The sequence below is a fragment of the Chelonia mydas genome, chromosome 9, assembly GCF_015237465.2.
Source record: "Chelonia mydas isolate rCheMyd1 chromosome 9, rCheMyd1.pri.v2, whole genome shotgun sequence".
NCBI lineage: Eukaryota > Metazoa > Chordata > Testudines > Cheloniidae > Chelonia > Chelonia mydas.
Genome location: NC_057855.1, coordinates 81,181,432 through 81,198,892, shown reverse-complemented (window position 1 = coordinate 81,198,892; position 17,461 = coordinate 81,181,432). Strand labels below are relative to the sequence as shown.

The following is a 17,461-nucleotide window of genomic DNA, read 5'->3' as shown; positions in this document are numbered from 1 at the left end:
CATACAGAGTGACTGCCTAACTAAGCTTAATATACTGAAAAGCCCAGTTTGATCAGTTGACCTCTCCCCATTCCCAAACTTTCTCTTTCTACATTCATTGTCATGCAGTGTCTTCCATTTCCACTCTCCTCGTTCCCTCTAATCTAAATTCAATCCGACTATTATCATTCACTCTTCTTTTCTCAGTGCCTTTGACCTTGAACAAATGCTTCTTGGTAATCTTGATCTTTGCAGTCATTGCTCTGATGTGTTAAGATATTTATAACATTTAACAGCCATGACACTGTAGGAATAGATAGGTTTAGTATTGATTGTACTTGAAAACTATGTTTCATCATTGAAACTGTATAGAATTGTGACCAAAAATGGCACTAAAAGTATATTAATATTTCAAAGTCAAATACTCAGAAGTTAGGAAATGCCAGCATTAAGGTTGCCTGTGCAATCTGTGAAGTAAAAAACAAGCAGAAATATTCAGAAACAAAGGGCCATCTTTGTACATCATACAGGACCATAAAAAGGCACAAAAACATTTTTTCTTTGTGAAATACTTCTGTTGATAGAAAAGCATGTTAGACTGAAAGCACTGGAGACTGAAGTCTGCTATCCAGGGAGCAGGTACAGCTCGGAAAGCAGCAATACAAACTTATGTCCCACGTCCCTAGGCTGCCTCACCACTGTCTGTTCCTGACTGCTGGGCGGGCTGCCCATGCTAGTTTAATCTTTGGCCTCCATGCTGATACCGGATTTTTCAGAGAGAAGCATGAGAGGAGGGATTGGGACTCAAGAGAACTAGGATTCCCAGCTCCCTCACATATTTTTCTGTATGACCGAAGACAAATCCTATGTGTTTCCATTCCTTTATCTGTACATTGGGATCCTTCCCTAATTGCAGAGGTGTTGTGTGGCTTATTTAAGTAATGTTTAATTGAAAGGTGCTATGTAAGTTTTAAGTATTATCATTATAAGAGGGCAGTTTATCGTTATAATGATACACTGCCCTCTTATAATGATACACTGCCGTCGTATAAGAGGGCAGTTTTTCTCAATCTACAGAGAGTGAGCAGAAGAGAAGAGCAGGGCTGGGAGGCAAAAGAAAGTGGTTTCAGAGTAGCAGCCGTGTTAGTCTGTATTCACAAAAGAAAAGGAGTACTCGTGGCACCTTAGAGGCTAACCAGTTTATTTGAGCATAAGCTTTCGTGAGCTACAGCTCACTTCATCGGATGCATTCAGTGGAAAATACAGCGGGGAGATTTATATACACAGAGAACATGAAACAATGGGTGTTATCATACACACTGTAAGGAGAGTGATCACTTAAGATGAGCTAATACCAGCAGAAGAGCGGGGGGGGGGGGGGGGGGAGAAAACCTTTCGTAGTGATAATCAAGGTGGGCTATTTCCAGCAGTTGACAAGAAGGACCCTAGAGCCACCTCTTTTGCCCCTGCATGTGTGTTCCTGCAGCTGTAGATAAAGCAACAGGTGGCTTGTTTAAAACAACAAAAATGTTTTCTTACTTACTGCTTCTTTGGCAGCCTCTAATACATCTGGCCACAGGTCATTTTACACATAGGGGCTGCCTCTTCAACAGTCCAAACTGAAGGAAGGTTGGATCTGTCCTGGGACAGGACAGCAGGCTTCACATTAGTTATTTCAACAAAAATAGATTAGAAACTCCCGTATTAAGGAAATGTAATCTAGGCGAGCTGCAGTAAAAGCTTATAAATAAAAACTTCTTTAAATATACTTCACAATCGAGTTTGTAAAATTTGTGTAATAGAAAGAAAATCATTAGTTTAAAAAATATTGTAAAGAAAATAGAATAACTTAAACCAGTAAGTCTAAATTAGTCTAAGTAAAATTTTTATTTTCCAATATCTCATTCAAAGTGTATAATCTTGCTTGGATTATAAATGTTGTTTTGGAATAGGAACGAGATTTATTTGTCTGTAAAATACCATGCACATTTACTGCACTGTATACACAATCTAGCTCTTTCTCAGCATGGTGGCTGTGAATTCTTTTTTTCCCCCATAGGTTATTATAGCTCCACAACCCTCTACTCCCATGAACACACACTGAGCAAAAATATTGTGGATTTAATATTTAGTGTTCATATGCTTGATCACTCCAAATGTTAATTTACATGCTTCTTGCAGACCTAAACAGGAGTTTATAGCATTGCTTTTGAGAGGTTCCAGTCTTAAGTATTTGAGAGAACCCACAGTGGGCAATTTTCAGAGTAGCAGCCGTGTTAGTCTGTATCCGCAAAAAGAACAGGAGTACTAGTGGCACCTTAGAGACTAACCAATTTATTTGATCATAAGCTTTCGTGGGCTACAGCCCACTCCCTCAGACGGAACCAAACACCTACAAGATCTGTATCAAACATTCTTAAAACTACAATACCCACCTGCTGAAGTGAAAAAACAGATTGACAAAGCCAGAAGAATACCCAGAAGTCACCTACTACAGGACAGGCCTAACAAAGAAAATAACAGAACGCTACTAGCTGTCACCTTCAGCCCCCAACTAAATCCTCTCCGGCGTATCATCACAGATCTACAACCTATCCTGAAAAATGATCCCTCACTCTCACAGATCTTGGGAGACAGACCAGTCCTCGCTTACAGACAGCCCCCCAACCTGAAGCAAATACTCTCCAGCAACCACACACCACACAACAAAAACAGTAACCCCAGGAACCTATCCTTGCAACAAAGCCCGATGCCAACTCTGTCCACATATTTATTCAAGTGACACCATCATAGGACCTAATCACATTAGCCACACCATCAGGAGCTTGTTCACCTGCACATCTACCAATGTGATATATGCCATCATGTGCCAGCAATGCCCCTCTGCCATGTACATTGGCCGTCTCTACGCAAAAGAATAAATGGACACAAATCTGACATCAGGAATCATAACATTCAAAAACCAGTAGGAGAACACTTCAGCCTCTCTGGCCACTCAGTAACAGACTTAAAGGTGGCAATTTTGCACCAGAAAAGCTTCAAAAACAGACTCCAACGAGAAACTGCTGAGCTTGAATTAATATGCAAACTAGATACCATTAACTTGGGTTTGAATAGAGACTGGGCGTGGCTGGGTCATTACACATATTGAATCTGTTTCCCCATGATAAGTATCCTCACAGCTTCTTGTCAACTGTCTAAATGGGCCATCTTGATTATCACTACAAAACTTTTTTTTTCCTGCTGATAATAGCTCATCTTAATTAATTAGCCTCTTACAGTTGGTATGGCTACTTCCACCTTTTCATGTTCTCTGCATGTATATATCTATATCTTCTTACTATATGTTCCATTCTGTGCATCTGATGAAGTGGGCTGTAGCCCACGAAAACTTATGCTCTAATAAATTTGTTAGTCTCTAAGGTGCCACAAGTACTCCTGTTCTTTTTACAGTGGGCAATTGTTCCTCAGCCCCAAGGGTAGCTTGGAGCCTCCTGCCATGTGACTGGGGCTAGGAGTCAGTTCCTGTGGCCAGTGCCTGCCACTGCGCACCCAGAGCCCAGGACTGGAGCCAGGACCCAACGCCTGCTGCCATGAAGCTGGAACCAGGGTCCGGAGGCTGGAGGCCAGGGCTGCGTGGCCAGAGGCGGGGGGCGTGTCAATACCTGCTGCCCTGCGGTCAGAGCCCCGGGCCGCATGGCCAGGTTCCTGAAGTCCTGCCGCTGGAGCCTGCCACCCAAACCCCTCCCCCCCAAGGTGGGTCAAGAACTCACTTTGCTCCTGCAGCGTTGTGCCCCACCTCTTTCCAGAGGCAGTGGCAGGGTGGTGCGTCCAGGAGCAACAAGGAGGGAGGGGAAGGGGCCAGTGCTTTGCTCACCCTTCCCCTGCCCATCACCAGGAGAGTGTCGTGGACGCACGAAAAGCCCCTGGTGGCCACATTTGAGAAACATTGGTTTAATCCAAACAAGAGGGCAGTGTTAACAGATTTGGGTAAGCAGTCATGAGTGCTGTCCTAATTTAATCACTGCACCTGAATTAGGGAGTTCAGCTGCCATTTGTAGCATAAGTATGCAAGTGAGGGGTGGTGTTAAATCCTGGTCTGCTGCTGGATACCCAGGTAGTGGCTGTTTCCACGAATGATTTTTTTTTTATTTTTTTTTAATGTAGGCATCTGTACTCTTATTCCAGCTTCTGCCACAGTTAGATGAGATTGCTGTAATGCTCTCTACATGTGGCTATGCACAGAGACCACTTGGAAACTCAAGCTAGTGCAGAATGCCATCCATGGCCTGTTTGAGGCAGAGAGCATATCACATCAGTGCAATAGGGTCTGCTCTTTCTTCTGTGGACCACCTGGTGGAATTCAAGATGTTGGAATCAATTTATAAAGCCCTAAATGGTTTGACACCTCGTTACCATTGAAATTGCTTCTGTTCCCATGCCATGCTTCCTCAGTTGGTCTGTGGAAGTGCTTGAGTTCTTGTCGATATAAACAGAAGGGAGCTACTTGGAGGGAGTTCTCTGTGAAGGATGGCTGTCTCTGTAAAGAGTTTATTATGAAGCTAAAGGATTATCAAATGTCTGCCAAGATTTGAGGGTTTTTCTCCTGCAGCTGTAGCAGTAACACATTTCAGTTGCACAGCAAAAACACATCTACGGTGATAAGGTTCATCTTCGTTGGCAAGACCAAACAGTTGCTTAATCATATGAGGACCTTACAGTGTTGCAACTGAGATCGGACCTTCCAAAGGCTTTGTTCTCAGTGGGATCAGAATTATGCTATCTATGACCATGATTAAACAAAGTTGTTGGTAACAAATTTCTAGTGCTGTTACCATGACCACCATGGACAGGATTTTTTTGTTTTGTTTTGTTTTTTAGATCAGAGCATGGATTTCAAACACAGTTGTATAGGCAACAAAAGGTTTGAGTATTTGACATGATTTGGCTTGTTATATGCTTATTTAAAGAGACTGTGTCAACTTGCAATCTCTTAGTTTAAAACGAGAGTTAAAACTAGTTACAGATACTATTACTGCCTTGAGGGCTACCGCTGCTCCCCTCCCCGCCAACTTCTGTGATCTTACTTTCTATTTGAAACATAAAATGAAAAATGTGATGTGAATGTTGATGTTAGTAGCAGTTGCGAGGGAGGAGCTCAGCACTTCTGAAAATCAGACCACTTATTTAGGAGTTTAACTTTAGGCACTCATTTTTGAAAATGTTGACCTGTATGACTGGGTGCTTAGGATTTCCAGTACCACATTAGACCACTGGCACATCAGATTTGTTAGCTTGTCTCTGCAAATGATGTGCACACAACTGTGTACTGCTTTATAAAGGTTGGCTGGAGGGTGTGGTGGATACTGCAGGGAACTCCTTGAAAAATTGACTGTTAAGACTGAAAGCTGTTCTGGGCAGAAATGTAGGCTTCTAAGTCACTGAAGCACTTTTGCAAAGCTTACCCTAAGTCATTTTACCTTAAGTTCTATAAAAAGTCATTAGGACTTACATGTTTTAGAAAATTTTACCCTTTTACCCTTTCTTATTTCTTATTATTTTATATGGAGAGTGCCTTGCCCACCCATCATGCTAAGCAATAGTTGGAAAATTGTTTGCAAAAACTGTTATGCTTAAAGACCAGAGTGTCTTCGTCATTTGGTCAAGACTCTGATGGTAGAAATATGGATGTCATGCTGACACCTTTCATAAGCACTACAGCATAAATCTGAGACAAACTGCTTGGTGTCAACGTTCCAGTAAACCTTTAGGATGCAAACAGGATCTTCTCATAGAGATTTAAAGAAAACCGTGTTTTACTTTTGTCTGCTGAGGTGTGGTGCTGGAATGGATCACATTGGCTTATATGAATGGCATGTATAACTGGAAAGCCATTTGCTACATTAAGTGCCATAAGTGTGTGATGCATCTTTAAAAGTAATTAACAGAATGTTTAATCCCAAAAATACTTCATCCCATTCTATATGTAGGATATAATACAATAAGATGTGTTAAAATGGGCAAGTATTATATGGTGAAGAAGTTAATTTCACTTGGTTGTATTTCATCAGCAATTTGTAATGTACTATGTGACTTAGGACAAGTGCAAAAAGAAGGTTTAAAGCAATGTGTAGAAAATATATACAAGGCCATGCTGCTATTTGTTAAGGTTAAAAATGTTTTTCTTAAGAGTTCATTTTCTTGACGTTTGTTCTTTGCCTTGAGCCAATGAGCTGCCCTTTTGCTATTCTGCTGTAAGTACAGTATTGATTTATATTGTGCATGCTGTGCAGCTAGTATCGCAAGAGAGCTGTGGAACACGGGTTTATGGTGGAATACTAGCCACGTGCTTTAGGAGTATCAGGACTGATTTCAGAAACAACCATTGGGGGTAGAGAACGTGCTTCCTGGCTGAAATATATCAGTTACGTTATGGAAGCACACTGAGTGCCCCCTGTCTGCTGTTGCTTGGGAGGACATAGCTCACCATCCTTATTGAAAGGAAGAGTGTAATGAAAACGGCCATCCAGGTATAAGGCTGTTAGTTACTATTTCGGTAGCATCCAAAGGGTTGTAGGAACTTCAGAAGGGTAGGCAGACAAGATCTGTGTCCTACAGTACTTAGAATACAGTGTTCCAGTTTCTGTAACAGCATCTGCTAGTAACCTATGTTATGTCCATGCAGAGTCCTGTATTTATGAATATGGTGTTTTTTATATCCCTTCTGAAAAAACTTGCAACCCAGTCAAGTTCAGATTCATAGCAGTGGCAGCAGTTCCCAGGCAGAGTTGTAGCCTTTTGGTCGAATGTACAAGCGTAGTATTTGAGGTAAGAGGGAATGAAAACAGGGAGGGCAACAAGGATAAGAATAGGTTTCAGAGTAACAGCCGTGTTAGTCTGTATTCGCAAAAAGAAAAGGAGGACTTGTGGCACCTTAGAGACTAACCAATTTATTTGAGCATGAGCTTTCGTGAGCTACAGCTCACTTCATCGGATGCATACTGTGGAAATCGCAGAAGACATTATATACACAGACACCATGAAACAATACCTCCTCCCACCCCACTCTCCTGCTGGTAATAGCTTATCTAAAGTGATCATCAGGTTGGGCCATTTCCAGCATAAATCCAGGTTTTCTCACCCTCCGCCCTCCCACAAACAAACTCACTCTCTTGCTGGTAATAACCCATCCAAAGTGACCACTGTCTTCACAATGCATATGATAATCAAGGTGGGCCATTTCCTGCAGAAATCCAGGTTCTCTCACCCCCTCACCCCCCTCCAAAAACCACACACACAAACTCTCTCTCCTGCTGGTAATAGCCTATCCAAAGTGACCACTCTCCTTACAACCTGCATGAAAATCAAAGTGGGCCATTTCCAGCACAAATCCAGGTTTTCTCAATAAAACAGAACAAAAGGGGATATTTGAAAAGAATGCAAAGGCCCTCTGAGGACAAAACAGAATGAGAAGAGAAGAAGGACTTAAGGGCTTTCAAGGAACAAAGGATAGGAAGCCTAGTGAGAGCGTGGGTGGAGATGGGGGAAAGGTTTGTTGTTTTGCATTTTTAATAGTTGGAAGCAATTTATTTTGCACCTGCTCCCCACCAGTTGTTGTCGTCTTATTTTTTCTTTGATCACTTGTCAACCACTCCCTTTGTTTAGTTCCCATGTTATGCATGTTTACACCAAGTAGGTGAAATATTCTCTGAACATGAAGTATACACTGTTAATTACTCAATCCTCTTTTTTTTCTTCTTCTTCTTCTTCTTTCCTGCAGATTCCACAGAGATTCAGACAAGCTACATGGCAGAGTTTGGGGAGTGGTTATTCAAGACAATTATTAGATGCTGCAAAGGTAGGATTAAGCAGTCTTAACTCCTTCTACTCTCTCAGGGGGGGAAAATTCTATCCCTTGGAGCATCTTCCAATTTATGCTGCGTATTTTACATCCTTTATATAATTTTCCCTTTTTATGATTTCTAAGTACTACTAGATAATTGGCAAGTTATGTGAGTGACAGAGATGGAATTGTGAGTCAGGGACTCCTGAATTCTAATATATTAGATGATGTTACCTCCCATATACATTATATATGAGATTTTATAATATTGCCTGGTAGCGTCCCTTAATATTTAGGTTGCCTAACTTTTTCCATTGTAAAAGATTCTTGCTTCTATCTATCTAATCTATCTATTTAGAAGCTCTACCTCTCTTGTTTTCAGCAGGCCTTCAAAGTTAAGGAGAAATCACTTGGTTAGCAAAGTGACTTGTTTGTCCTATGGAATTCCATTCAGTTTAGCTGAATTATTAACTGTTAAATCATCATTTCCTGTTTCCCACGTGTATTCATCAGGAAAATTTTGGTAGTATGTTAAAATAACTGAACACGATTTAAAAAAAAAAAATAGGTTCACACTACCACTGCAGCACAGAACACACTATACTGGCAATGTCTGGAAGCAGGAAGGGACTGGACCAGGCCGGGCTGCCTCAACCTGCACTTCTCAGACCTGGCACATGGCCCCTGCTTCCTATCCCCCTTTTTGGGAGCATCATATGGGCCATGTAACTGAAGTGGTAGAACAGAGGTTCTCAAAATGGGGGTCGGGTTAGGTTATTACAGGGGGGCGGGGGGAAGTCGCGAGCTGTCAGCCTCCACCCCAAACACCACTTTGCCTCCAGAATTTATAATGTGTTAAATATATAAAAAAGTGTTTTTGATTTATAAGGGGTGTCGCACTCAGAGGCTTGTTAGGTGAAAGGGGTCACCAGTACAAAAGTTTGAGAACCACTGTGGTAGAAGTCTGTGCTGCCATGCTGCAGTCTCAGGATTCTTGATGATGCATGATGGGGAGATTATTATAGTGGTATGTAACATTGTTTTTATCTTTTTTTAAACATCTAGGAAATGTATTAAAAGACCATTATTTAGGTTGCAAATCCACTCACTCATTGGTTAGGAAATACCACTTGGAGTTGCCCATGCAATCATAATTATGCCCCCTTGTACATATGGATTACAATATAGTTTTTAATTACATGATCATATACTGTTTTTTTCCCCACAGGAACCCTGCTCATTCAGTGCAGAGATTGGACACACAAAGGGACAGAATTAAGATTTCATGGACAACTTTAAATTTAGCATTTAGTCACTTTCAAGTGCTTGATAAGATTGCAAAATTAACTGTGTTTTACTGTAGATTTTGTTTTTTAATAAGCAAGGTCTATTAGAGTAGAATTCAGGAGTTACTGATCTCCAGTTCAGTCTCTCTTCCTCCTCCCTCCCTCCTCCCTCCCTGGCCTTATGCAGGTAATTTAACCTCTCTACTCAGTTTTCCTGTCTTCAAAGTGGGAATAGTAGTAATATCCTACCTCAAAGAGGTGGTGTGGATTAATGCTTTGCACAGTACTTGGAAGCATTTGTAAAGCTCTAAGTGTCATTATTATGATACTTGCCAAATTGATCATAGCATTCTAGTCTAATGCAGTGGTTTTAAGCACTTTATTGAAAGTGCAGTTGTGCTTGAACAGCGGCTTTGTAAAAATGCATTTTCTTACCCATCAAGGGAAGGTATGTATAGCTAAAAAAATAAATGAGATGACATTTGGATGACTTAATCGGACACAAGTAAATTGCAATTCATATATTTAATTTATGATGTAATTAAACAATGACCATTGAGACTTATAACCTGTTTATAATTAAGGCTATGATTTAATCACGGGTATTTTTAGTAAAAGTCATGGACAGGTAACAGGCAATAAACAAAAATTCACAGCCCGTGACCTGTCCATGACATACTAAAAATACCTGTTTAAATGTGGAGGGCACTTGGTGGGGGGGCTCATGCTCGAGGGTGTTGGGGGGGACACCTGGGGCCAGCAGCTCCAGCTGCCAGGGGCCACAGACCGTGGCCACTTCAGCTGGGTGGGGTGGGGACCGCTGTCCGGACCACGGCCACTAGGAGCTGCAGGCAGCCATGCCTGCGAACAGTCGATGTAAACAAACTGTCTTGCGGCCCGCCAGTAGATTACCCTGACAGGCTGCATGCAAGCCGCAAGTTGCCCACCACTGGGTTAAAGAGTCTACTTAATTTGGTCTACGCCTGCCTTTTATTAATTTAGCTTATCTTGAATCAGTTGCTTACTGAACTAAATTGATATTTCAGTGTACGCCTGACTTATGTGTCCACATAGGTTTTTGCATTGGTTTAGTTAAACCTTCCTTTTTTAAAGTAGACCTTAGTTAAACCTGGCAAGCTTTATGTGTATACAAGATCTTGGCAAGGTCGACAGGAAATAAAAGCATTAAAAACATACCTTTGTCTCTAAGATCAGCAGGTAGCATGCTCCATGTGCACAGGAAGCAGGTCTGTTGAAAAAGAAGGTGCCATTTTTACATAGTCATTTTTCAGAGTAGATGTGTACTTGAAGGATTTAGAGATCTTTCTGTAACTCTTAGAGACAGTTTCTGCTCTAAGGTATTTTGACACGTAACTGTTACCCCGCAAGGTACTGTTCTTGAGGCATAACCTCCATTCCTCTGGGTGATGGCCCTGAGCTACTAGATCTTCAGCGCTATTCTGATTGTCACTTTAATTCAGAATTTAAGTTTTGTTCATTGGTTTTTTAAGTCCATGATTCTTGTAGTATTTGTATAATGGATATTTATTTTTTTACACAGAATTTCCAGAGGAGGCCACTGATAGATAAGAGAACATGTTGGCATGGTCATGCAGGTGGAGGACTCCACACCGATCCAAAGCAAGGGGTAAAAGCTTGATTAGACAATATTACTCAAACTCTGTTCAAGATGCTGTATCAATCATGTTTAGCGTTTTCAAACATTTAACAGTTGAAAACAGCAAATGTTTCACACAGATGACTGCTTAGTTTAGTTTTTAGACTGTTGTCTAATAAATACTGTTAGTTGTGAACCTTGGATTAGTAGATTTTAAATTACCCAACACTGGTAATGATTTTATCTGTTTATTTTCCCACAAATTCTCTGGCTTTCTATAAATAAATAGTCACCAAAGTGTCACAGATGTTGACTTGAAATTAGCTTCAGGTATTTTAGACTTTTCATGACAGATATGTTCCATTATACTTTAATATGTTCTCTTATTCCTGCTTGTCGGTGGCATTTCTAGGACTTGACATTTGGTGTAGAAGGAATTTGCTTGTCAGTACAAGTCAGTGCATCACTCACTCTGCCTGCACTCACTGCAGCAATAGAAAATAAAAAAAACTTGTTAGTTTATAAAGTCATTATCCCTTTAATTAAATGTTTCACAGGCAACCTTAATTCTGACACTTTCTAATTTTTCCCATTGCAACTTGAATATTCATTTAACATTGGTTCTTTGTGTATAATTTCTGTTTATTTCAGTTTGCTTTTTGAGTCAGATTGCTTCTTCCTCTATGCTGCCAGGGTACAGAGGGGATAACAGTAGTCATTGACAGAACAGACAGCTCCCTGCTCTTAGTTCCAGAGCCTGGCCCCACCCCATCCTGGAGCAGCCATTATAGGGAAAGTCTGTCTTCACCCCTTTAGCCCTGGGCTAGAGCAGCCTCAGTTACTGTGAGAGCATGGCTCATGCCCAGTCTGATCAGCACGAGAGGTTGTGAGAGGCTCAGCAATACTTAGCCAGGATGGACTCCTAAGAAATTGTAACTGTTAAAGTTTAAGAAGTCTCTACAGAGCATGTGCAAACTGTGATTTGATTTGATTTTTAGAGGTTTATAGCTTCACCAAATTTGGGCAGATTTTTCCAGGGACAAGCAAAAGGCACATCACAAAGGCATTCCAGCCACCAGTTCCAACCCAAAGCATGGGGATACTAGAGTTGTTTAAAAAAAAAAAAAATAGGTACTTTTAACATGGACAAAACAATATATTTTTCCCAAGCTTCATTCTTAGAAACTGCTGAAGAGCTTTGACTGAAATTTACCCCAAAATTCAGCCAGAGGCAGACACCAGTATGTATAATTTCAGCCCAAATGGTTAACATTCAGTAAAGTTGAAGGAACTGAAAACAGGGTCTCATAATGGGAAGTGTCAGGCAACCTTAACAGGTGGCACTATCAGCCCCTTCCTATAATAATAAGCATGTTGACATGTCTGGTGTATATGTTTTCCCTTTGCTGGGCATCCTATGAGATTATGTACCAAAACATGTTATACTATTAGCACTCGTTAATGGCCTAGTGATTGAAGTCTACACTATCAAGGGGACACAGCAGAGACTGGAAGACCATGGGAGACAATAGCAAGTTCTCCTTCCAAAAAGATGGCATGGGCAATACTCAGAGAAAGCCCTTTGGCATCAATGATATACACAATCCCTTTCTTCCTTTACAGGTCACCTTTAACAGACTTAATTTTTTAAAAAATATTCCTAATCTTGTGACTTGTATATCTTCTGCATTCAGATTCATGTTTCTATACATATATAATTATATCTACGATCATTTTATGTTGAACTTTGATGTAATGCATATTCGGTGCATCCTTTGATAATTTTTTTTTCTTGATCCTTTGCAAGGCCACTGCAAATCACTTGCTGCCTTCTCACTCTATTCTGAATAGACTGTTTTCGTTTTGTAACCATTCAGAGCCCTCAAGGAGCCAAATTGAATTCCTTGTTTGCAGCCTTTATATTTCCTTCTCATTTTTTTTCTCTCTAATAGCTTTCCTGTACAAAGTCTGACTAGCCGATAGCAACATATAATTAGAACCACTCCAGTCACTCTAGTAGGTTACCTATTAACATGGCACCAGTTTGTTCCTTCCAACCCATTAATGGTGCTAAAAAAAAAAAAATAATCTTTTCAGATTGAAATACAAGACTATTTATTCATATCCTTCGCTACAAAGGGTAGGATTCATGCATGTGCTGCTGCAAATATCTCCTCTCTTCTGTGTAGAAAGGGATAGGCAGAAATATGTTGGTTTGCATCCTCTACTGATTCATGAATTGTCAATATATCCACTTGTTAAAGGCTGTGTAGAAGGTACTTATATTGCTCAGGTACTGTATGTACTGTCAGCAGTTGTCAGTGTATCTTATTAACTTTTCTATTCTGATCGCCATTGAAGCTGAGACTCAAAACATAAAGAGAGCTGGATTTTTCTGTTAAATTATAGGCTTAAGTTTGATATTGGTTTCTCCAGGTTGCTTCAGCACTCGTTTCTCTTAACAAAAAAAAACCCCTACCTTTTCCCTCTGATTCAAACTTGGCTTTCACAGTGAATTTTAAATCTAATGTATGTCTTTCCCATGAAATTGATGTAAGGGGGAATACATAAGGTATGCTGCAGTGTGGGAAATACAGAATTATATTGTAAAATCCATCTATTTTCATGGCTGTTCTGTTTAATAAAAATTCATCCAGAAAAGGGCAAATAAACTTTTCCCAACAAATGTAGCCTGAAATGGAAAGATTAACCCACACAGAGGTGATAGGTAATTTAGTTTACTTGCTAGGCTGGCTTCCCTTCAGCTTTAGATAACCTTTCTGTCTTTCAAGATTAACCCTGGGTGTCCAGCACTGACGGAGGAGGAGTTGTTGGTTGTCAGTGTAGTACTGTATGTTACATTAGAGTCTGAACTGAGGCACACATTTTTATATGATTTTTGTACAGCAAGTAGACTTCTTTGGAATTCAAGAAAAAAGGTTTCTGCTTTATCCACTAAACTATCTCACTATAAAAACGTCTTGGCTATATTCAGAAAGATGTGTGCTGTCATCTGAATGTTGGATTTGTCCTTGGCTTAAAAGGGAGCTTCAGGGTTGGAGGGGGAGGATATAAAATAAAAGATCAGCAAAAACTTTACAGTACTGTTTAAACTAAACTGTAGTCATGTATAGCTAAATGACCTCATAATGCATGATTACCCAACTGCAGAGACCACTCTTAAATGAAGTGGTGACATTTTACACACAATTAACCCAACTAGAACATTTTTGGGATTTTGTTTGGTTGGTTTTTTGCTCTTAGCCATAACTTCAGTGTGTACCAATTGAAAGAATGCCAGTGTACACTGTAGAATATCCTAAAAGAAAATAAACACTTTTTTAGGTAGGCAGAGCAAGAATCCTTGTCACTATTCTGTAAAGAGGGATAAGTGACATGAAGCTTGTTAAATGATTAAATACTTGAAACATTTCAGTTTATGGTAATGCACCTAAATTACATTTGCTTACCATTATTTTAGTTTAAAATATGAATGTTTAAAAATTTTGAACATCTAGCAGAAATACTTAATTTCAGATGCATTTGAGTTCCTGTATGCTCAGAAACTGAATCTTAGAAACTTGCATTTATTTTTTTATATCTAATGATGCACTTAACTTACATGTTTTCTATAGTCCATGCAGACCTTTCTCTTGCCTTGATCCCTTTTGTCTCACTGCACTCCTGATTTTGTTTTCTCTTTCATGCTGTTCCTGGGTACTTGGAACCGTCTCCCAGGAAATATGTGCCAAGCCCCCACACTGCATTCAAAAGTCTTGAAAAAGCCACTTGTTCCATGAAGCATTAGAGCGATAATTAACCATCACTCTTCTCTGTATTGTACCTGTTAGAGTAGTTACACTTTAAGCTCTTTGGAGAATGTGCGAATTCAGCACAGTTCACTTATTGTACCAGTCCCTTATAAGTTTCTGGTGCTATATAAATTAGCCCCTAGACTTTGGGAAATACTTAATACTTCACGTGCTGTCACACCCTCGGACGCTTTATGTTAAAACGTTTGTATTTTTTTCCATTATCAAATAAAAGTAAAACCATTCATACAAATAAAATGATAGGGAATATACAGTTACACACTGGACATTTGTCACTAAGTGCAAGTGTTGCATTCACTTACATTTATCAGAATTATTATATAACAATTACATAAGACAATAGTCACAAAAATAGGAACATATGAATTGCTATATTCTGTCAGAAACATTGTTTGCCTAACCCATTATCCTCTGACAGTGACCAGTACAGCTACTTCAGAGGCAGTTAAAATACCTTCCCCTTCTCCCCAGTAAACATGTGGTATAGTCTACCCCTCATGTAGGTTTTATCCTAAACCCTAATAGATTGTTTTAAACCCTAAAATGAGAGTTTAGATCCCTTCCAAAGCTTTAATTTTAGCATTAACTGAACTCTGATTATTCTTATCTGTATATGAGTCCAGTCCCTCTTTGAATCTTGCAAAAGTCTTGCCCTCAACAACAAATGTGTCACTGAGTTCCATGGTCTGTTCAGACATTGAGTGAAAAAGTGTTTCCTTTTGTCAGTTTTGAATTTGCCACCTTTCAATTTCATTGACTAGCCCCTTATGTTGTTATAGTACAGAAGCTTCTGACAAGGAGAGCTACAAAAACAATGGCAAACCAATAAGATGCATTTTAACTCCAGTGACATACTTCTACCCCATCATTTGCTGAGGCAACAACTCTTGTTTCCTATGGAAAAGTCTAAATGTTTTCCTAAATGGCATTACATTTTTATGTCATTCTACAGTTTCTAACTCTCATATATTTGAGTATAGAAATCATTTTCCTCCTGTATCATATAGATAAGATTTTTAGGTTAAAACACAATTCTGTCATGCATTTAATAATGCTGTTTTTTAGCCCTGGTATTTAAATGCATACTCTACAAGTGGAGGATTCATGACTGGAAGAGAATACTTTTTGGGGTTAAAATTGGGGTGTTTTAGGTGAAATAACTGGTTTGTGAACCTATAGATTGTACTTCTTTTTCTCAGTACTGTGTCCACCATCTTGTTTTTATAGTTTTGTAGATTTTATTACCTTCAGGACAACTTTTAAAAGAAAAATTCTTGATTTCCTAATGTATTGAAACTCCTGAATAGTTTTTTCAGGTAATTTGAATAAAACTCGCCTTGGTTAGTGAATGTAACTTTTATTCTGAGTTTATGTTTTGCTTCTTTCATTCTGTTTATTAAATAGTGTATTTTGAAATGTATTTTTGTATCTCTTCTATTATGATGTATGTGTTTTTCTCAATAGTTGAAAGAGATAGATGCTGGGAAGATTATCAGGGCAATGATGTCTTATGTATGGCCCAAAGACAGACCAGACCTACGAGCCAGAGTTGCCATCTCTCTAGGATTTTTGGCAGGTGCAAAGGTAAGAAATGTTACTTCTCTGAATTGTGATGGCTGTTGCTGTAGCTCATTGCAGTCTGGAAGCATTAATGTTGCTGTTACTTTTGCAAGTAGACCTGCAATTTAGTATTTGTCATACAATGCATAGGTGTACATCGCATACAGCACAGGTATACTGTTTCTATTTGTTGAGGTGCTTATAATATACAGATAAAAAAAAAATTTGGGCCCAAGGGCTGGCCAGGGCATGAGGTTGGGAGGAACTAGTTGAGATCAAACACATGATTTGGATTGATCAGGTTAGTTGATTCCACAATTTTCTCACTGCTTAATCAGTTAAATTATGATAGAGTGTTTGTAAGTGCGGGAAGGGGTGATAAGAAAAGAATCACACATAGTGAAAGGGGTGAAGGAGTGTGGGGAGACAGAGGATAAAGAGAGAGGCAGGGAAGTTGAGGCAGCAAGGAAGAGAAGCAAGGTGTGGTACGTGATTGGGTTGAAACAGATTGGTGGCGTTGGGAGAATACAAGCCTTTGAGGGGCAGGGAGCTGGCATAGCACTTGATGGTCACAAAATGTAGAATTGAATATGGCAATTGAGTAATTTTGAACTGGCTTCATAAAGAACATGGAATTTTCCCTTAATCCTTGCAAGTTGGGCCCTGGGCTAATGATATGGAAATGCAGATAGTAGGAGGATTGCAATTCTTCAGTCATGTGGCTGAAAGCTACAAAAGAAAAGCCTTGGGCAATGATTGCATGGTGCAGTATCTGTCAGGTGCGACTTTTTATTCACCGCCACTAGAAAGTTGTTGGCTTAGCTCAGCCATGCAGTAGAGAGAAGTGGTGGCATCCTAGTGTCCTGAGGCAGCTCCTCCTAAACTGGTAGGAAGGACACTTGCAGACCCAGTTCTTCCCTGTTGTCTTGCTGCGGGGGTCGGTGGGGCATAAGACTTTGCTGTAGCCCCCAGAAGGTTGATGCTGTTGAATTTGCTTCACTTTGTATTAGACTATATTGCTATATTCTTGCTGATCATAGTATTGTCCCTCATAAAAATTAGTTTAAAAGTAAAAGAAAAAACATTCAGGCCTATTACAAGGCAAAGGTAGTGATTTCACCTTTATTTTACTTCTTTTTTTGAAGGAATCATTTGAGTGCTAGACCATAGTAAATTTGTGTTTACCCACTTCTAGGCTTTTTGAGACTTTGAAGCATCCTCACAATAAATATCCACCAGATTGGTGGAGGGTACAGTCCTAAATTGGCAGTAGTTTTGTAGGAATAAGGCAGAGGAACACATGCTAATTCTCTCCATATATAGATTCTCTTGCCATAGAAAA

At 39.7% G+C, this 17,461-nt stretch overlaps 1 protein-coding gene across 2 annotated transcripts in view; it reads left to right on the top strand.

Moving 5' to 3' along the window:
* The window catches only part of ABCB7 (ATP binding cassette subfamily B member 7), a 65,681-nt gene that overhangs the window by 16,887 nt on the left and 31,333 nt on the right, over positions 1–17,461 (top strand). For both annotated transcript variants that reach the window (XM_037908160.2, XM_037908161.2), the window contains exons 2-4: positions 7,760–7,837; positions 10,670–10,756; positions 16,024–16,143. In XM_037908160.2, coding sequence (XP_037764088.1) covers positions 7,760–7,837; positions 10,670–10,756; positions 16,024–16,143 — 285 coding nt within the window. The remainder of the gene's footprint in view (positions 1–7,759; positions 7,838–10,669; positions 10,757–16,023; positions 16,144–17,461) is intronic.